The following is a 22,157-nucleotide window of genomic DNA, read 5'->3' as shown; positions in this document are numbered from 1 at the left end:
CCTTGCGCAGAAAAGTTCCACACCGAACTGCGCTGCAGGCTGTTACCTTACTATAACGAACTTAATTTTCTGCGCAGGGTCTTGCAGTTTATGTCAACTTACCGACCCGTGGGACGACAGGCTAAGTTTAACAGTAATTGAATTGATTTAAATAAAAAAAAATTAATTCTTTCTTCTCTTCAAATAAGAATCCAATCGAGCTTTAAAATGATTAATATTTGTAGTATCGACATTCAAAATAAGAGGAAAATTACTTTATACACCTGATTTTGAAAAAAATTGTGTAAAGCCCGGGCAAATCCGGGGAATACAGCTAGTGTAATATTATATATGTTATTTATTATTATTGTGATATGATTTGATATTTTCACAGCCAAAAGTATTACTGTGATTTATTTTTGGGGTATTATGCCGTGTTGCGCTAAGCAGCCAACATTTCGGACAGCATTACAGTGTCCAACATCAGACACATCTGCCCTGACGATGAACACTGTAATGTCATCCGAAACGTTGGCTAATGAAGGAGGTAGCGTAACTCGGCTTAATACCCCAAAAATAAATCACTATTATAGGTTAATCTTTATTTTTACAGCTTCCTACGTATATCCTCTCCAATACATTTGATAGAAATTTATATTCTAAAACCATTCAATTGGCTAATAACTTTCTACACTGTGACTGCACCTCAGCAAAAGTTCTTCGGGTAAGTAAACATTTTGTATACCATTATAGTATAGGATCCCTTAAAGAACGACCGTCACCGAGATGTTTATTTGATGAAGCGTATTTTATATTTAATTTAATATGTCAATAAATATATTGCATATCTACTCTGTGCACTCTAGACTAGATGGTACCTTGCACGAGTCTATCGCTATCCTTTTCGTTTTCAAGAACAAATAGCATGCGCACTCTCTTTGTTTTAATGGACGGACAGCTGCTATGCTTTGTCCTCTTCTATCGCATGGGATGGTTGGTTGGGACCTCTCAGTCGCACACGAGAATTCGCGGCATGTTTTCAAAGAGTTTTAGTTTTCAAAATTCGACAACCGGAATTCGGGACTGAGTTTTTACGAACGAGATCCGAAAAGAATGCAAGGCCGACGTAAACATGAATGGAACTCTTTCGATAGTTTGGGACATTAGATGTAGACCTGTAGAGGAGTTGATAGACAGAGTATCAGGAAAATATATTATGCAAGTGGATGGATGGAGAAGTCATGATCAGCGAATCATATACTTAAGTAAGGGTCATGTCCAGATTTGGAATAACAGAAGAGAATGTATTTTTTATAATTATGTGTACTATGTAATATGCAATACTGCACAAGAGTCCCGACTGCCCGGAATCAGTGGGAGTATGGCATCTCCGATTAGATGTTATGAGGTTGAAGAGAGTGGAAAGGAAAATACAGGGAAGAGGTAGTTCTAAAAGTATATAGGCGATACTGAGAGTAATCAATCACTCTGAATGTATGAGACGATCCTACCCTAGCGAGGTGTGATGGTTAGTAAGTTTGCATGAAATTTACAAAGTTTTATACTTTTAGCTACCTATAATTTTTGAGTTTCTTGCTAGTATCTACAATAATATCTCTAGTAAGAAATAGTTTATGAATTGATGATGAATTTTTTTTATATTTTAACTTTTAATCACTGTTTGAATTTATGTTTTCTCCTCAATTAACCTTATCTATGCGGCTGTCGCATATATTATATGATCCATCGGCGGCTATCCCTCTACGCGGATGTCACATATTTATTTGGCCCGTGAAGTTTCACCAAAACATGTACATTGTGTCAAAATACATTATGGCGATGGGATAAATTTGAGTTGAAAAGGCCAGCATTGCAAATGTTAATAATATTTGTTTTTGTTTTATTTTTCAGGTGTGGCTGAAAGACAAGACCAAATACATCCCGGACTATGAGCAAATCTATTGCGAGAACAACCCGGCGCGCGTCATCGACCTGGTGGAGACCAAGATGTGTCAGCAGCAGCGGGACTGGACCGACTACATCTTCTACGTCATCGCCCTCGAAATCCTGCTTCTCCTGGGCCTGGTCACCAAGGTCACCTATGACTACTGGGTGTTCAAAAGCGCGGGATACCTTCCCTGGCCCGCTAGCAAGATGCCCAAGTTGCCCTGTGACTGGCTGTGCGAATAGATCTTACACATATTTAGCTGTAATATGACTTTATAATTTAAGCTTGTTTCATTTCTTTACGAGACCTAATCTGTGGTTTTGTAGGGCATACAGACAATCCAATTTCATCTGTCCTAGTCGAAGGAAACTTGTCAGAAGGCTCGGCCATCTGACCGTCCTCGTACCTCCAAATAGGATGAACAAAAGAACCATGATGTACGTCAACGGAAAAAAGATAATAGTGAAAGAGTCCAGACCAACGAAAAATAGTGCCTACTTATAATATAATGTCGCCCGAAAGAAAAAAAACTGTTAAACTTGATAAACTTCAAATTGAAACATAAGGAAAAACTTATTAAATTATTCATAAACTGCTCGTTCATAGATGGCGCTAATTTAATATTAAGATTTTTTGCAAGCTATGCTTAAAAATATTAAGATTAATTGTTTGTTTGCGTATTTAAATACAGAATATGAATAAATAGTTTTGTTCGCATAAAAACTCAATTCTTTCACAAAAGACATGCTAATACAATTTTTTTATTGAATCGCCAATACAATATTATGTTTGTAGGCCTTTCTTGAAAGAATTCAGTTTTTATATAGATTATTTATTCATATATTTACCATACACATACCATACAGGCGCAAACAAACAATTCATCTTAATATTTTGAAGCAGAGCTTGCAAAAGTGTTTTTTTCCTAAAATAATTAAATTAGCGCCATCTATGAACAAGCAGTTTATAATTGATTTTATGTTCACCCTTAATATAGGGTATAAAAATCTGCATCTAGCAGTAAATTAGCTGGTGCCTTTTTAACAAATGTTTTTCATTTTAAAATGCCTTTCCTGCCTTATATATTTTTGTTTTTTTTCTCAAGAATACTTTAAGCTAGTGTTGGTTGGAGGCGCATGTAGGCAATTCCAGGTGTTCTGTAGGTTTAATGATTTCCATTCATTATAATGTAGGTATATGTATTAATTTTATGTAAATGTTTCATTAATTTAAGATAAAGTAATCGTTAACTTAACCAATCTACCGATGAACTGAATATTTGCCTAGCTGGAAATAGATGATGCTTCAATACTATTGAGAATTACTACGGTAGTGAGACGTGGTGCCTTAACCAAAAAGAAAAGACTAAATTAGCAGACTTTTGAAAATGGATCTTACACATAGACATTAAAATTACACATAGACCAACCAATCGGGGAAAGGGGAACAAATCAAGTGCGCGGAGCACGGGAGGCGGCATGACCGTCTCCCTTTCTGTGATTTGTCAATAAATGAATCTTAATACAAATTACTAGTCCTTTTTACAATGGTGCGCAAATCCCAAATCGGGCAAACAAAAGTTCGGTCTTGTTTCCAAATTTGAATATTTTGTTACACTATTTACTTTTACAAATGTGTAATCACTCATATTTACCATCTACTCCAGGCGGTTTGTTTAAAAACGAACATTCAGCAAAACATTGAACATTGGACTGCGTTGCTTAGCAAACTTTACCTATCTGCGCAGTCTGGTGATTTCAATATCCTTATCAGTGATCAATGTACTACTACTGTATTAGTTTATTCAAAGCATTCTCGAACCCACCTATTGCCAAATTTATGGTCTCATGGTTTGCCTCCAGCTTGCCGGAATGATGCCCAGATTTCATCTTATGACATTAATTGGATATATATGATCTTACAGAATAAAAATTAACCAAGAACTCGAAAATTTTACTGAGCATGAAATCATTTTAAGATTCTGTAGGTGCCGGAGAAAGAACGCCGGATGACAGGGTTACAAAGATTATGATCAAGTGAACTCAATATGAGCTGATTATGGTAGAAGACGCAGGATGGGAAGGTCAGGGTACTGCAGAAGAATAGCCTAAAATAGGAATTTGAGGAGAGCACTTATGGGAAGTTTATCACAAGGTGAGATTTATGTAGAAACGAAGAAAAAAGTTAGCTCATTTTTTATTCTGTTTTCCTTTTATGTTAGTTACATACTCTACAGAACTATTTGTATGGACAGAGAATAGTTGTTCGCTCTCTCTCTATCTGTGTTTGAATTTTTATACATAATGTTTATATAAAGATAATATATAATTATATATAAATGAATTACGTTTCAAAGCCAATGGCTTCTTCATAATAATAATATATGATACTTCAATGTTGTGTCAATCTATTGGTAAGACACAATCTATTGGTAAGACACAATCTATTGGTAAGATACAAATTCATATATGATTTGAGATTTTATCACGGCCAAAAGTATTATAGTGATTTGTTTTTGGGGTATTATGCCTTGTTGTGCTACCTCCTTCTTTAGCCAACGTTTCGGACAACATCGCAGTCTCCATCATCACAAATTCATAGTTCGTTTGGCAGGACGATGCCATATGTATGTGATTATATTTTTGTAACCGTATTTACATGTATAAAACCTATTATATTGTGTGAAAATACAAGAATTATCATTTATCTAAAATTTCAGAATGAATTTACAAAATCGTAGTTGAAATTATATCAAAATGGCTGTTCATTATAAATTAAATAGGATCACAGAAAAATATTTTGAATAATGTCAAAATAATTGTAAGTGGCCTTAAAAGTTGTGCCTTGATGTTGTTTTGTATAAAAAATTATTAAATAAATGTGCTGAAATATGAAATGAGTATTTATTTACATCTTTATTATCGATCTGTTTCTTATTTTTTTTTTTATTCTTGTTGAGTCCATTGTAACCTTCTGTTTGTGGAATTTTTACCCTTGGCATACTTCAGAAGTAATAGGTCGCGGGAGCCCTGCATTTCAAAGGTTAATGAGTCACAAACATGGAAGAAAAAGTAACACCCTTCAGGTTTTAAAATTTTTTTTCCTAGAAGTCCCAACGACACGGTGAAATCTTATGGAATATCGGAATGCTCCCGAAGTACCCGAAATGTGCTACATATTGCTTATCCTTTAAATTTTCGTAAAAAAAATACCATTTTAGAAACTACATAAAATTATATTTGTAATGTTTGTATTTCAAATAAATATTGATATTTCCAAATAATAAAATTTTAATATCAAACATGAAAATGTTAACAAAAAAACTTACCTGAACATTTTGACTTGAAATGTCCATAATTTTGAAAGAATTCAATATTTAGAAAACACATCCCTTTTGTGTAGGGAATTAGTAACAAAACTGCAACTTCACTTTTTATGCGATTTATACAATAAAAAAATATAAATAACTTTTTAACTCTCAATGAAAAAAATCCAGCCAATTTGTAATCATAAAAATTGGCAGTTTTTTGGATTTCATCCATGTAGTATAAATATTTGAGACAAACTGAGAAGAGTAATTATTTATCTTTCCAACAGTGAACAAATCACATATCTCTCACGACGCATTATAGAAAAAGTGATAAATATACTTTTATAATGTATGGACGCCCCGGTCAGATCTGTCCTTCAGAGTTTCTAATGGAATATGATGTTTGTGGCTAGTAATGTCCTTCCGAGCCTTGAAGGGTTAATAATTTCGGTTGAAATGATTGGGAGATAGAACTAGAACAATCGGTACCCCAGCAATCATTTATTGGATAACCAACACCCTGTCATAGGTCACCCCAGTTCTCTACGTTTAATGACTTGCAGGGGTGCCTGGGTTCATGGGGGTGAGGTTTGTCTAGCTGTTAGCGGCAGATACGTTTGCCCACTTACTGCGTGGCTGGCCGAATCGGGAGAGACTGGTTGAGAAACCTTCTGCCCTCTCCTGCTGGACTCTCTTGACCCATCGCCTTGCACTGCAGTGGGAAGGATGGATTAATACGTCATATCCCACCCCTCATATATTTTGCCTTCCCAGAACTTCCCCTCCTTCCTTTCGATAAGTTTCATCTCTGCAAAAACATCCACATACATTTTATTTTCAAAGACCAACTAACGATGCGAGTTGCCTGTATACCGTCGGATTAATTTATTGACAAATCACTGAAAGGGACACGCCCACGCCACCTCTCTGCCCAGTGCAAGTTGTTTAGTTCCCCTCGGTGTTATGGGCAGGTCTAGCTCTATCAGCTTTGAGCGCCGATGATGTTGAAGCATCCAATATGGTATTGTCTTGATGTAACATCTCTCTTATTTTAAATACTGACAACTTGTTTTAAGACAAGTAGGTAATCTCTCTGAGGGATGGAATGAAACAACTGTCGTCAATGGAATCATCTCGAGTTTTTAATATTGTTTAATTAATTACACCAACATTGTTTTTTTATTGATTATAATTAATTTGTGAAAGATTAAATCAATATAAAGGAGACAATATAAACAATAAAATGGAACAAGTCTAATATGTTCAAAGATATAATGTTAATTACCATAACTCAACTAAAACCACAACAGCCGAACTGCCTTATGGGAACAATTGACATTTAGAGACAGTTTGTTGAGACACTTTCAAGCACAACATTAAATTAGAACAATCAGTCGAGTGTTGTGATTTTATGTTTGTTTGTCATAGGAGATCTGTTTATCCAATTATCAAATTCAAGAAAAAACAACAATATATTGAACAACTATAAAGCATTGAATAATTATGTTAACTAATTGCATTTAAATGCCATTAACATTTAAAAATAATGTTATAATATTTAAATATAAATAATATAGGTAATTATAGAGAAAAGGAAACAGTATTGATAAAAATAATGTTGTAGAAAATACGAAATATCAAATCCTTTTCAGTATTATCGTTAGTTGTTTGCAAATTAAATAACTACATATTATCAAACAAGAATAATTAGCTTGTTTGATACAATAAACACGGTTAAATGGAAACAGTAAAGTCAAACAAAATGTCTTTACCAAAATATTAAAAAGGATTTGAAGGAAATTAAAACTAGAATGTATATATGTAACAATTTTTGATTAGAATATGCATATCTCCGAAATGATTTATATTTGTTAATACAAAAAATATATAGACTTCAGTTCTTACTGTAGTCACATTTAGTATATAATGTAAACGTGAAATGCAGGAAACTATCAGATGCATTCATTCTCTAAGTATCAACATTCTGATAAAACTATTGCGAGGGTCGGTATAGATGCTATACAGGGTGTATCAGTACGTACCCGACAGACTTAAATCAGCGATTCTTGTGCATATTTGGAGTACATGTCATTTTGCTGTCCGATACTCCAAAATACGCTCAGGAATAGCAGGTTAAAGTCTGTCAATTCAATGTGCTGATACACCGTGTATAAATATAACATTTGGCTATTGCATTTTAAAATGGAAGGTTATTTAAAAAAATATATGTATTTGTAATCTCTGTAGAATGTATACACATTAGTATAAATTACTAAACTATTGAGTGTATTCTTAGAAAATGAGGTACTCCGGTAATTGAGGTTTGTATAGATTATGTGCTCGTGCGCTCCGTGTATAACTCCGTGTGGGGCGCACCAGCAATCACTACATCACTAACACCTAAATAAGTAGGCAGTTCATAATGTTTAGAATTGGTTGGGATGTGTTCATGTAAGTTATTCTACTCTGTTGTATTCAAATGTTGTACTGGTTGAAGGCATCTCGTTCATATTATTATAATCAATACATTTTCTGCAGTAAAACTTTGGAGAAAATGCACTCTACACATTTTCGTAGTACAGCTAACTACAATATGTACACGTTACTCAAAGTAATGTTTATTACTACAAGTATGCAATTGTTGGTTCTCCGTCGATCGCACAAACAAATGTTAATCGTAACAAACTAAAACACACGTGAAGCTGCCTGTTTTGTATGTTACAAATAATAATCAAGCGACAACTGATATATCTGCTTTAAGCAAAACCACAAACAAAGTTACTTTGTTAACAAAATATAAGCTAAAACAAATCTTCAAATAATTATCCAAGTTCTGATTGCACCGGTTCGTCTAACTAAAACCTTCATGTCCAATTGAGTACCACCAGTTCAATATATCTTTGAATTAGAACTGTTTATAACACAAAAGTTATGTCTACTTATGATTAGTAATAAAAGATTGAACATGTATAGAAACACAATGTGCGATGCTTATAGTCTACAAAGTACGATAATCAAAGGTTAACCTAAAGATATTTTAAACTGACATCGGCCATGTCCTCAAGATTGGTTTAAAACCCCACTTATTCATACCATACCATACACATATCCATTTGAGCGAAGCTTGGCTTGACCGCTAGCAACGAGATAGTACAACTTTCTCCTCACAACAAATACTTGAAGTGCTAATGCGCTAAAATTAAACATAATATGTATTACTAAATGTGTCTTGAGGTTTACGCAAAGATGTCAACTGAAAAGTTATTCTAATAATGAAAAGATCGGATTAAATGTGCCAACCACCTCAGGAGATTGGATGATATTTCTAAAAATGCTAATTTAGTTACTTTGTTTATTTAAAAATATATATCATCCAGTTTAATAAATCTCCAGGTGGCGCACTCGGCAACTGAACACTGAACCAAAGAGATAATGATATATTCATTTGTAGCATTTACTAATGCCAAATATGAACTTAGTAAGCAATGGAAGTACATAATGTGTGTTAGTATTTAATTAGTCATATAATACTGTCAAAAGTAATTCATTAATAGGGATAGCACAATTAACCTGTACCTACACATTGTTTTAAATTTTGTTACCAAAAACTAAAGGGTTAAATATATGGCACATGAATATATGTTAAACTTAAATGTATAAAATGTAACTAAGGCGCTGTATCAACCTAGAATTTTGAAAAATGAAGAGTTTTACCTAATGTATATTTATATAAGAGTAAAATTTTCTTTGGTTTTATACAATTATCACTAAAAGAAATCACGAAAATCTGAAAAAATACAAAATAATCTAATTTGCATGAGCTGTTCAAATCATATTTTATTTAAAAATTTTAAAGTATCCTCCAAAGATTTTTGACTTAATTAAAAATTTCACAGCACGTTTCCCAAAAAAATGAACACTTTATGCACAATGCATTTTCATTTCAGCAATAATTCAACAACATAATTCAATATTCAACTCAATAAATTAACATTATTTTTGGATACCAACATTAGAAGGATTTCAAACTTAAAAGGTTTAATTTAATGCTAAAGATTACATTAATTGGAATATACATAGATGTACATTACTTACTTTAGGATAATATACTAAAGTGTGTGCATTAAATAAACAAACAAACCTGAATGGTTTTAGATCAAAGAAGGAGTTGGAAATGTTCAAGCGAGGAACCTTCTGTATCTGGGATTCTTCAGGAAATTGGCAAAACTAGCGGGAGACTATAATAACTGAATCCCAGCATAAACCAAACAATTAAACAACAAAACCAAATTGATATTGTGCAAACGTTTTGATATTAGTCTAAAGATTTTTAAATATGATATAAACATTGGCACAAATTTCCAATACTTTTGATATAATTTTAATAATGTATAATAACAGGTAAATATTTACAGATGATTTACTAATACCGTTTACTAAAACCCTGGAAAGATATGTTTTAAATTTCGAAAACCGTTTTCAAAATCCGATAATGAATCCACTACGATCATTGGGAATTTAAAAATATCAAAGTCTCTGAATGTACTGATCATCAAAATTTTGAACAGATGATATTCCTAATATATTTAAATTAAACATCTGATTTCTTAAGGTATATAATTCCGATAGTGAATACACACCCACATTTAAAGAGTTTTGGTCGACATTTACATTAAGGTTGGTTATATTAATGATATATTTAATTAGTTAATCGTAATAGGTAAGACTAACGCTACACAATACATTTACTGAGGTTCATATTGGTCTCCCATCTCGATGGTCCGGTCTCAGAGCTCAGAGTGAGCCGGCCTAGAGACTAGAGACTAGACTCTCTCGTATATTCCCGTCTCGAGTTCATGCTAACCTATCCTGTTATACCTAGCGTATACTCCTCCCACTTCACATCACAGAACATTTAACATTGACTGGATAGCCGATTGCCGATTCAGAGACATCCAACAGAACTAATCCTTAAATGCAGCAAATGTTAACCGTATGGAAACAAGTTATTTTATACAAATAATTTATACATAAATTATTAAAATTACATGAAGGAGAGCATTCGAGTGCATTCACTGGCTGCTCCAAACTGCAATGCATCGAATCAATCATAAGTGTAACATTACATAGTTTGTTTCTTTAAGTACTGATGTATAAATGCTTCCATTACATATATTGTATTATATATTACATGGATTGTTTCTGGGGGAAAGAATCAAGTGGCTTTAATACTGTTGAACCATAAAAAATGTAGAATCCGTGTCGGCTGTATAATAAGTTAATATACACCATATAAATAACTTCTCTTAAATAATGACTGAAGTAGAGTTCTTTGAAAATACTTTTTAAGGCGATATGTAAGAATGTTAAATTGTATTTTAAAAACTATGTATTCCTAAAAAGCTATGTAAGTTTGTCTGTGATATAATAATGATTTTATTATTCCTGACATTAAAATGATGCAAATATGAAGTAACACTTACAATTTACACAATATGTAATAAATGGTTCAAAAATATCTTTTCAACAGGATTAAAATTTGTACTGTTTATTGATAAGACCATTTTTCGACTAACTGTTTAATCCTGTACTTGTTAACAATTACTTTATATGATATTTTATATTCCGAATTGTAAAGGTAAAAAATGATATAATTTATGTTATCTTTGACAACATTGAATGATCCATATTATGAGATTGTTTTCCAGCAATACTTTTAGACAAAGTCTTTGACCGGTATCTCGTTTCTGTTTTATTATAATGGGGGTTGGGTTAATTCAAAACAGAAGGAGTTATAACATTTAGAGGGAATCCATCAAATTGTAATATTGAATAAATACATAGTTTTATTTACCTATGGAAAACAACAGAGGCAAGATTTATATACTGAGGGACAGCTATAGGAATATTTATATGTTATGTTAAATGCAATATATTTCTATTGTCATCTTTTGAAATACTTTCTAAGCATCATTTAAATTATCTCGCTAATAAGAAAATGGAGAAAAGAATAAATATGTAGATTTATTGGGTAAATGGTACTACGCTAGGAAGTAAATGGAAAGTAAGGAACAACGGGCACTATAATCATGACTAGTAACAAGTGTAAACAAACTGTCCCTCTCTGCCTTACCTTTAAGAAGACACATAAGGTCAATGAGACCTTAATCTAATTTTAAATGACGAATATCTCTTATACGCAATCACCACTATAAAGTACAGAACATTATACTAGCTGCAAATTTACAATTTTCCCTGTGACAATAATTGTTTGTGTAACATAGTAGATAATACTGTACATGTGCGTCGTAGCAAGTCCACACCATTGATAAAACCAGCTAAAGACCGTTGCACTGTCAGAAGTTCCAGCTAACTTTGATTAACATCCCGACTATTATCTCGACACCTTGGTGGGGGGGTTATTATTTGAGGTAGGGAGCGACCCAGGTGCAGGCGGCGACCCATTGGCGTTATGTCAGCTGCAGTCATTGGACACCAGGCTGTGAGGGGTGCTCTGCAGCCGTAAGGTCAAAGAGGTGGTGCGGGGGCGGGGCCAGCGCACTCTGCAGCGCCGAGGTTTTCAGCAGGCGCTTTAGCATGCCGCTGGAGCCGCGGTGCTGTAGGCTCTTGTGTGTGGTTAGCGAGTTCTTGGTGCGGTAGCGGCGGTGGCAGAACTCGCACACGTACAGCGTGTCCGACTGCTCGTGCTTGTCCTGGAAGTGGCGCTTCAGGGAGTAGTAGCAGGAGAAGGTGCGGCGGCAGTACGGGCACTCCTGCGGCTCGTTGATGCCCCCAGACGTGGGCGGAGGCATGCGGAGCACGCCACCTGTAAACACCCCCACAGATACGCTAATCAGTAAGGTTGCGGGACTTGGACAACTGCGATTATGTTATATTATATTATCTCTGGTCAAATGAATGTCGAGAGGTTTATTCATGAAGTAGGTACTTTTGTAAAAACAACAGAACATTTCAAGCTATGGTTATTCATAATGTATATATTATCGAAAATGACATTAAACAATAACTAGACATTAAGCCGATATGATAAAATGTCATTAAACTACACAACCAGCACTTTCACGTAGAGGGAACGACAGTGACATGTTTACAAATGAAAGAAGCATGCGGCAAGCAACATTCAACAGTAATCTTGTATGGAAAGGACTCGGGATGGAGAAGCACATAGATTTAAAATAACCTATGTCAAATTAATCATTTTGAAAAGATACATGTTTAAACCAAAATCAAACTAAAAATGAACAAAAAAAAAACAAAGAAATGTCTGCTTTGGAGGTGCACAGAAATAATATTCGAACTTAAAAATGTTGAAAATAATCCTATTAAAGCAAGGGCAAAATAAAGGAAAAAAAATCATTAAAAAGAACAGAGTCCTGAGTGTTTTACATAAATTCTTAATAACGATTTGAGGGCCGGTTATATATTTGCTCTCAAGTAAACAGTCAATACCAGAGAACAGAATGAATACACCCTGAGTATATAATATTATATAAAGAGTACAGAGTGAAACAGGAAAGTAACACCTGGGGTCAGTTAGAAAAAACCTATATAAAATAAGCTCTAAAGAAACGTGGCTAACCTTCATTGCTGCAAATATTGGCTGTAGGTTGGTACTAAAGTCAGCTGTCTGTTAATGTCGCACCATTGTCATCGGGGTAATCACGAAAAATACTTGATGTCCAAATCTCCGGGCCTGGACTTGTGGTATGTATAGATGTGGGTCATTAGCGAGTTGCGCGAGCAGTAGACGCGCTCACATATGGCGCACCGGTACTCCTCTTGCCTCTCTGCGTGCTTGTCCGCAATGTGCCTCTTGAGGGACGCCTTGGAGCAGAGCACTTTGCCGCACAGGTGACACGAAAACAATTTCTTGCCTGCAACCAGACAACGGAAAACACCCCGACAATGCTCCTGGAGTCTTACAACACTAGACTACAGAGGTGCTCACTAGATGGCTCACTAGATGGCTCACTAGATGGCTCTCTAGCCGCCCCTCTCTGGCTCCCTCGGCCTGTGCACGCACTTCTGACGTAACTTTTATCACGAAGAGTAGTATGCATCATCGAGACCCCGCTGTCCTCGGTTACACAATTACATCAACAATCAGCTTTATTACACTATTGCAAAAAACAAACAACAAAACAGTTCAGTCAGTCTTCAAGAAGGCATATTAAACTTCTCTAAAAGTTTCATCAGAAGTACTACATGTCGGTATATTGCATTGAACTGTGGAACACAATGGGTAACAGAACAGTTTTGAGTTTCTTCTCGGGGTCCAGACTAGACGCCCTGACTTGAAGAGTTGCTGATCAAATCATATGGTAAGATAGAGAGATCATGTAGAATGTATGTTGGTTAAGAAAGAGTACATGTGAGACGAAGGTGGTTTGTGAACATTCCCCTTGGCTTGCAAGTGTGAACTGTGTACGGCTGTACAGCTACTGATGAGTGTGGAGAAGCGGCGAGAATGACTAGTAGGTAGTAGCTAGTAGCTAGTAGCTAGGAGGTAAAGGAAGATGAAATGGCATTATGAAAGCAATGATGATTTGGAACCATAATGCACTTGAGCACTATGTAAACTAATTTACACCCAGGACTAAGAAATTATTATACATAACAGTGAATTTTGTATAAATCAATGCATATGGTAAAAAGGAGTAAAAATGGAAAAATAAAAACAAAAATGGAAAAAAATTAAGTCTATAAAAAAATGTAGGATGTAATAATGTAAAAAGTAATATTATGAACGCTAATAAAAAATTTAAAACATTTATGGAAAACAATATAACCCAACATACACAAAAAGGAAAGATTGGATCCAACATACGTCACTCAACATTCAACAACATTGACTGGTGACAGATCATGCTAAGTTCGCCCTGAGGATGAAAAGCCATTTAACATGCATCAGATCAGTAACACGGACGTTGGCAACATTACTGGTAACTTTACTGGCGACATGGCAATAGTTAGGTGGTAGTAGAGACAAGCGACGGTGGGTGAGATCCGCCACTCCCACTCCCACTCCCCCGCCGGGACCAGGTGCCACATTGATTGAAGGAAGCGGAGAAGTAAAGCGTACAGGCATTATTGTGCTAAGATCTACTTATATAATAATAAGAAGCATTATATGATTACCTTGAAGCTCCATTTCCGTCAGATAGACGCAATGGTTTACGTTTACGTGTAACTGAAAATAGCTTGTGTTAACTGCTAAAACTGATTGAAGATAAATAAAACAGATTCAATTGCAAAAGTGAAATTTTTAATAAAAAATTAAGAAAACCATATAAATTAAATTGTATAAAATGTTTTTACACTCAGCTGTAATAACAAATAAGTAGAAAATAGACCATAACAAATGTAATCAAGAACTTTATAGTTTTATGGGAAAATGTTTTTACCATAAGTCAGTACCTCCGATAGTTGTAATATAAAAATAAATAAAAAATGTTAACAACAACGATCGCTTGATAATTCAATTAATTTCATTGAATTCTTTTAATCAATATTATTTTTTCATTGTAGTGAATATATTATAATTCTTCCCTTATTATAATAAAATAGCAAAAGTTTTGTTTTTGTTTTAACTACCCAGAGAAAAAGTTTTCTCTAACATAATTACGCTATATCAGTCCTTTAAAAGATTACATTAGAAAATAAAAAAAATATATTTATAAAGACATGAAACTCTCCAATATTATGCTTTTAGCCAATTAATTAAAATTAGTATAATTTCAATTTCATTACTTTGGATTTTAAATAGAAAATCTACAGCTAAATTCAATCTATTTAAATATGTAAAATAATATTGTATATATATTTTAAACATAATAATTTAATTTTAAGTGCTGACTTACACACTGATATTATAATTATAAAAATAAGGTACATATTTCATAAAAACTCTGAAAAAAAATTTCACAAATCAATTTTTGGAATACATAAAAGTTTGTAACTGTCAGATATGCTTTATTGCAAAAATAAACAAATCCACTCGCTTAAAGATTAAAATATAATTTAAAACATCAAATAAAAGTTTGATTTCATCTTTGAAACACAACGAGTGTCAAATTAAAACAATGTTATAGAAAAAATTAATTGAACACTTTGAGTATCGTTTTTTAATGATAAATAATACATTTTAAATATTAAACCATGTTATGGCATTAAACATTATACAAGTTATATATTTACAATTTGAGTTGTTAATAAGAATTAACACAAAAATTCACGGCAAATATTAAAGTTAAAAAAAAAAATAAAAACTCACCACAGATTCAGTAGTGCAAACTTTAAAACAAATAAGCACAGGGTTTCTAAGCAAATTTAAGAAACGAAATATCTGTAGGAGTCCAATAGATTTTGTAATGATTTTACTTAGAAGATCTGTGATATTCAACAGCAAAAAACTCATTATTTGCCATAGAGTCGGCCAAAAGTGGTGTAATTAGAAATATCACGTTAAAGTAAATATTTTAAAAGAGTACCAACAGTTTATTTATCGAAACGAGTATAGCCAAATATATATAACTTGTTTGTGCAATTTTTAATTTTTTATTATTCACATTCAATTATTTGTACCTTAGGATAGCCAAAGGTCCTGATGAACGAGACAAATTATTATTGTCGAAAGATTTTTTCATACATTTAAAAAGGCATTTTTAGCACATTGTAAACATCTAATAGGTAGAGCTAATTCATGAATATCATATAATATATTATAGAGAATGGAAAACACTAGAAAATAATAGACTTTGAAATAAATACACCTACAAAAAATAGGTAGTAGGTAGATACACAGTAAATTGTTTTTAAAATAAAAGGGGACCTTTAAAGATTGCATTAAAATAAAAGGAGACCTTTAAAGATTGCATTCAAATAAAAGGAGACCTTTAAAGATTGCATTCAAATAAAAGGAGAACTTTAAAGATTGCATTCAAATAAAAGGAGACCTTTAAAGATTGCATTCAAATAAAAGGAGACCTTTAAAGATTGCATTCAAATAAAAGGAGACCTTTAAAGATTGCATTCAAATAAAAGGAGACCTTTAAAGATTGCATTCAAATAAAAGGAGACCTTTAAAGATTGCATTCAAATAAAAAAAAATGATTATAGATTCCTAAAAGAATCATATTGAAGCTGGAAAGGATAAATGGCTAAAGCGCCATTTAGTCGTAGGGCACTTTAGCCATTTACACTTTCCAGCGTTGAAATATTCTAATAAAATGGGATATCTTAAATATGTATTTATAATATTCTATATTACAATGGCAAGGACCAAAGTATGTATTTGATTAAATGAAATCTTATAAAATTAAAGAACACTTATCTTCCTTCATTATTCCATTCTCTTCCATCGTGCCGACTCCTCAAAACAACTGGTCCAATAGTAATTTAATAGTTACTTTAAGTAGTCAGATTAGGTTAGGTTAGGGTTAAGACTAAGTTATAACATAAGACTACTGTATATATAATATGATAAAGCTAACTTTGCGAGCTTGTATTCCAAGTGTGTAGTTTACTGCACATAAAACTTAACTCTATTTCATTATGTAGATAGCTTATTCAATATTGTAGATGATGAATCATATTCATGAACATAATAATAATAAAAATAGAATTTTGAGTTTTAAAGTAACGTAGAATTTCAAAAATAAAATAATAACAAGAGATAATAGAACAAGAATAATAATCAAAGAACGATAAAATATATTAGATAATGCAATAAACAATTTTATATAAATTTTATAAAAAAAGATAAAAAACAGGTCACAGAAACAGTCTTAAGGAGTATTAAATCAATAAAATATTTAAAGAACAAGCTGATTAAAATTATAAATTAATATCCCATAACCAATTCCTTAAAAGTAGCTTACGCCAAACTCTAATAAAATATTTTTATTTTATGTTTAAAACTACATAAACTTAAAAGTATTTCTTTATTATTATTAGGCGGAATGTAAATCCTAGAAGGATAAATGCCTACACATATTAAACTATTAAGCATATATTTTCATAAGAAATAATTGATAAAAAGTTCCCATCACAATTTCACTTGATCAATATAATATGTATGTATATTATACAAAATATGTATATTTACACACTCTAAAGGCTTGTACTTAACACTTTGAATATATTTGTATATTTCGACAAGACAAAACATAATATCATTTTTCAATGCACGATAACTTTACTGCGGGGAATACTTCTAGTTATTTAAACAAATAATTGCTATGTTATATGGCAGATAACTTCGCTGGGCAGAAGTGGTAGCAGAAACATGAACATCTCCAACAAAGTAACTTCTAGCAAGTAAGTATGTAGTTTGTGTATATCAACTAACGGACTTTCTCTATCACAGAAGCCCCTTAAGAATGTGCCCTGTAGGAACTTTATGAAACTGGCTTGCTAGTCAAAATATGGCTAAAACCTTTATAGTATTTTTATTTATTTCAATACAAGAGAAATAGAGTTCCTGTTTAAAATATGGGAAAATGAGTTAAAGTTTCCTCAAAAGATATCTATGAGTTATACCAAATTACTTGTGTTAATATGTTTTGATAAAAGAACAAGTCCTAGTTGTAGGATTACAGCTATGTAACAAACATGTTCGTTTTAGGATACCAACTAATAACAAGGAAAAACCTAACCCTATTTATATTAGCCTCAAAATTTTCATGTACATGAGTCTTTAAAACATACTTCAAACTTGCAGCTTCAAATATAATAATGTTGAACCTCGGCGCACCGTCATCTCAATGTACATTCACGATCAGTCTTTCAAATGGTTGTCTAACACACCGTCATTATTCGTTACTCAAACATTTACATTCAAGAAATCACTAAAGTAGACTTCAACTGGAACTATATCCCAAACAAATAATAGTTCATTCAAATAATATAATATTCAACCAATTTCACTCTCCTAAATTTAAAGAACAACATATTGTTGTTTCCGTGGAAAAAGTTTTGATTCATTTCACGACCATCAAATAAAAAAATAATTAACTGATTCTGGATATAGTAGCAAAAATGAGTATTGCAAATTTAGGACAAAATAATATCTTTCACAAGAAAGATACCAATAATAACCATTAGTTAATATGTACATTATATTAATTTAATGTTAATTCGCAAGTCCAATGTTCGTTTGCATGAGGACTGCAAATGAAGATTAAAGGGAACTCTGAAGTAAATATTCTCTCAGTTAACGCAGATTCTACGGATGTATTATATTCATTAAGAAAGTATGTAGTGTATTATATTCGTGTGTAAAGACAATAATTCCTAGAAATAGATACTTTGTACAATAATGGAGACAGTTTTTACTAAAAAAAGGTAAATTGAATTAATTATTATTAAAAAGAAAGAAAATGGGGGCGCTTTTGCTCCAACCAAATCATAGCTTCACATTTGTTTCATAAGTTACTGACACATTCAATTTGCACTGCACAAAGACCTCTCATATTCATGTCACAGTACTAAACAAAGACATCTTATACTATAACCAAAGTATTATAGAAATCATTAGTTAATGCCAATACTCATAGGGGAATGATAAATATATAGATAAAAGATAATAAATACATATAATAATAATATACATCAGTTGTTAATTTGGGTTGTGCAGATGCATTACCTTTTGCCTTTTTTAGTGAACGTTTTGACAACCTCGCTGTGTCCACCCAACATTACTGCCTGATGTTAGCCAGAAGTTTGCAGGGTTCACTCAACAATTCTGCCCGATGTTAGTCACAGTCTTGCAGTATCTCTCTGTAGAGTGGACACTCCAAGTTATAGCTAACATCAGGTAGAATTGTAAGTGAACATTAGGCAAAAGCGTTGAGTGGATACTGCACGGCTATCTGAAACGTCAGCTACAGAAGAAGGAGGAAGTGCAACATGGCGAAATAACCCAAAAACAGCCATTTTTCTGTGAAAATCATATAATAGGTTGTAAAGTGACGATGCAGTCTAATGAACTAATCAATATGTTTGTTGTGTGGACTTAGAGTGGCGTGTTGGATCAGACATTGAACTGATCTTTGAACTTGAAGAAGACTTGGTCGAGGTGGTGGGGGGGGGGCATCTTGACATCGGGCGGAGACAGGCCGAGCAGCTGGGGCCCCTTCTGACGGCGGTGATAGATACTCTTGTGGTTGTTGAGCGAGTTGAGCGTGCGGAAGACCTTGTGGCAGAGGCCGCAGCGGGCGGAATGCAGCGGCTGCAGGTGCTGCTGCTCCGTGTGCCTCTTCAGCGTCAGCCGCGTGCTCAGCAGCTTGCCGCACACGTCGCAGCGGTGCCCCGGGCCCAGCGGTCCCACTAACCAACCACAAAGCCTCGCATTAGTTTACCAGTCAATCTCTTTTTACTTTCTTAACTACCATCGGTCTACATTTCATTTCATTATGGGTTTATTCAATTTAATCAGGTGCCTTTATTTAATTTCATCTCGGTTTTATTTAATTTCATCACGACTTTATTTAATTTCATTACGACTCTATTTCAGTTCATCGAGACTTTATTTAATTTCGTCGCGACTCTATTTCATTTCATTGAGACTTTCTTTCATTTTATTGTGACTCCATTTAATTTCATCGCGGCTTTATTTCATTTCATCGCTACTCTATGTCATTTCATCGAGACTTTATTTAATTTCATTGCTAATTTATTTAATTTAATCACAAGTTTAATTCATTTCATAACTAAGTAACACTTTGAGCTCAAAAGAACTGCTAGTTAATTTGTTACTCTTTTGGTGACTTGGTCTTATACCATTTGATGTCATGCTATTTTGCATATAATAATTGTACGTTTGATCATAATCAAATGGGAAGTTATTTTTGACAGCCGTGTTCATTTTGTGTGATAAACATGGAATACTTAGCTAACATAACTAATATTTGGCAAATAATACAAAGCAATAATCTAAATTACTTCTTGATAGACAGTTATGCTGATAAATTGCAAAGGAAAAATATAACTTTATGAAATGATGCAATTCGAATTGAAGAATGTCGTTTGATTATAAATCTGGATTAAAATGAGAAAGTTCTTATAATTAACTTTGAATGAGCAGTGTTGAAAGTCTCGCTTGATTGATTTAGTTGTATGTAATGAAATGTAGATCGATAAGCAAATTAAAAAGGAATGATACTAATTTGATCATAAGATACTTATGACCTTTTGAAGGGATACTAGAGAAAACCATTGAAAGTATTATTTATCCATATCCCAGGTATTTATTAGATGGCCGTCAGGTGACGGCGGGAGACAAGTACTACAAGTAGTACAACAAGTAGTATATTTCAGAGCAACTGTAATGAAAGTCCAACACCAGATAAATCAGGGTGACGCCCGACATAACAACTAGTAGAAGTAAATGGAGACAGTAAGCAATGCTAGATATCCAACAGGTCCCAAGAAAGCGGAACCAATTGGCACAATGGATGCCAAATAACAAAATGTACAACCTGGGAGAAGGAAAGTCTTTTTAAATAATTTTCTCTCTAATTTAGATGTGACAATGATAGATTGACCTTTAGGTAGGACTAGTGCGCGCTTTGTGGTTGGTTCGTGATTTAACAACGGGCCTTGTTCAAGTGCCCCAATTGGTTCCGACACATGATACATAATACAGACAAGAATACGTTAAAGACACAACATGTCAAAGCAGATTCACTGGCTGAAATAATAATAGGTTATAATATATACAGAAGCCACTAGCCACTAGCCACTAGCATCTAGGAAGGCTCAGGCATGCATACTGATTGATGTCTTCAGTTGATGGGGAAGTAGGTGGAGGGTGGGGTGAGGGCGGTGAGGGCGGGCAGGGGGGGCGGGGGTTGCTTGCGGTGGTAGATGCTCTTGTGGTTGCGCAGGCTGTTCAGGCTGGAGTAGACGCGCCGGCAGATATTGCACACCGGCTCCCGCGACGGCCGCATGTGGACATTCTGGATGTGCCGCTTGAGGCGCGTGAGAGAGGACAGGGACTTGTTGCAGGGCTCGCAGCGGTATTCGTCCTGCGCCGCACCTGCACCTGCACCTGGCGGGCACACAACCATAGCTTAGCTCTCTTCCCCTTCCCGCCTGTGTGCTTCTCTCTTTATTCAGTCCGCCCTCCTCCTTAATACATAAAGCACCGCCACCCCCCCATCTTTATATATCTCTTATCCCTCTCTGCACAATATATTCTAGCCATAGCGCATCCCTGGACCAGCTTTCAGTCGTGTTATTATTATTATTTTAGTTTATTGTTGTTTTAGCATTAGCGTGTGGTGTTCAAATCAAATTCATGTCATGCTTTCATTACAATCTTTCTGTTAAACTAAATGTTACTTCTAATATTAATTATATCTCCGATGGAAAAACAATAACTTTAACCGACACCTTTTAAAGACTATGTAGGTTACAACAGATATGTTCAAATGTCCAAATAAAAATAATATCACATTCTTTTAGAACAGTCATAGATTGACATGATTACTAAGAGATAATTAAGTTATAGGTATTATACAAGAATTAAAAACATACTTCAGAAATATAATTTCTTTGATTCTTGATGTGGTAGCTTTTAATCGATTTTGGAGGTGCAGAACGTTTTTTTGGGGTTTCTGGATGTTCATAAGATGTTCTGAAGAGTCTTGTGACTTATCTTATTTCTCTTTTCCAATCAATCAACAAATAAGTTTTCTTTGTGCCATCAATTTTGCAGTAATGTTTTTACGGTTTGTCTTTGGTAAACCCCTTCAATATTTTGAAGAGCATACTATCCAATTTATGCTGAAGTCTTTCCTTTCTCATTTTGCCTTTTGCTTCATAAATGATCTCCAATGGTGGTTTCTCCATATTATCCAATCTCGTTGTGATTATTGTGTTTTTTAACACAAGTTT

The 22,157-nt window shown here is 33.8% G+C and overlaps 2 protein-coding genes across 13 annotated transcripts in view; one reads left to right on the top strand and one right to left on the bottom strand.

The window, feature by feature from the left end:
* Window positions 1-4,808, top strand: part of hfw (leucine-rich repeat domain-containing protein hfw) — a 31,369-nt gene extending 26,561 nt beyond the window's left edge. Inside the window, exons 8-9 of the mRNA XM_089636799.1 lie at window positions 593-703; window positions 1,891-4,808. Of these exons, the coding sequence (XP_089492925.1) occupies window positions 593-703; window positions 1,891-2,169 (390 nt within the window). The 3' untranslated portion in view covers window positions 2,170-4,808. The remainder of the gene's footprint in view (window positions 1-592; window positions 704-1,890) is intronic.
* A 5,698-nt stretch (window positions 4,809-10,506) lies between these two features.
* br (broad-complex core protein) overlaps window positions 10,507-22,157 on the bottom strand; it is a 145,128-nt gene continuing 133,477 nt past the window's right edge. For 7 of the 12 annotated variants that reach the window (XM_089636794.1, XM_089636796.1, XM_089636791.1 and 4 more), the window contains one exon: window positions 17,304-19,586. In XM_089636794.1, coding sequence (XP_089492920.1) covers window positions 19,291-19,586 — 296 coding nt within the window. In that variant the 3' untranslated portion in view covers window positions 17,304-19,290. Of the gene's footprint in view, window positions 12,064-12,837; window positions 13,133-17,303; window positions 19,587-20,736; window positions 21,304-22,157 lie in introns of those variants that run through there. The other 5 variants (XR_016302733.1, XR_016302734.1, XM_089636793.1 and 2 more) reach the window with 3 other exon arrangements.

Source organism: Hesperophylax consimilis, chromosome 10, assembly GCF_061612785.1.
Source record: "Hesperophylax consimilis isolate HC1 chromosome 10, BYU_Hcon_1.0, whole genome shotgun sequence".
Lineage (NCBI taxonomy): Eukaryota > Metazoa > Arthropoda > Insecta > Trichoptera > Limnephilidae > Hesperophylax > Hesperophylax consimilis.
The sequence above is the reverse complement of the archived record's forward strand: the minus strand, read 5'-3'. Positions and strand labels throughout refer to the sequence as shown.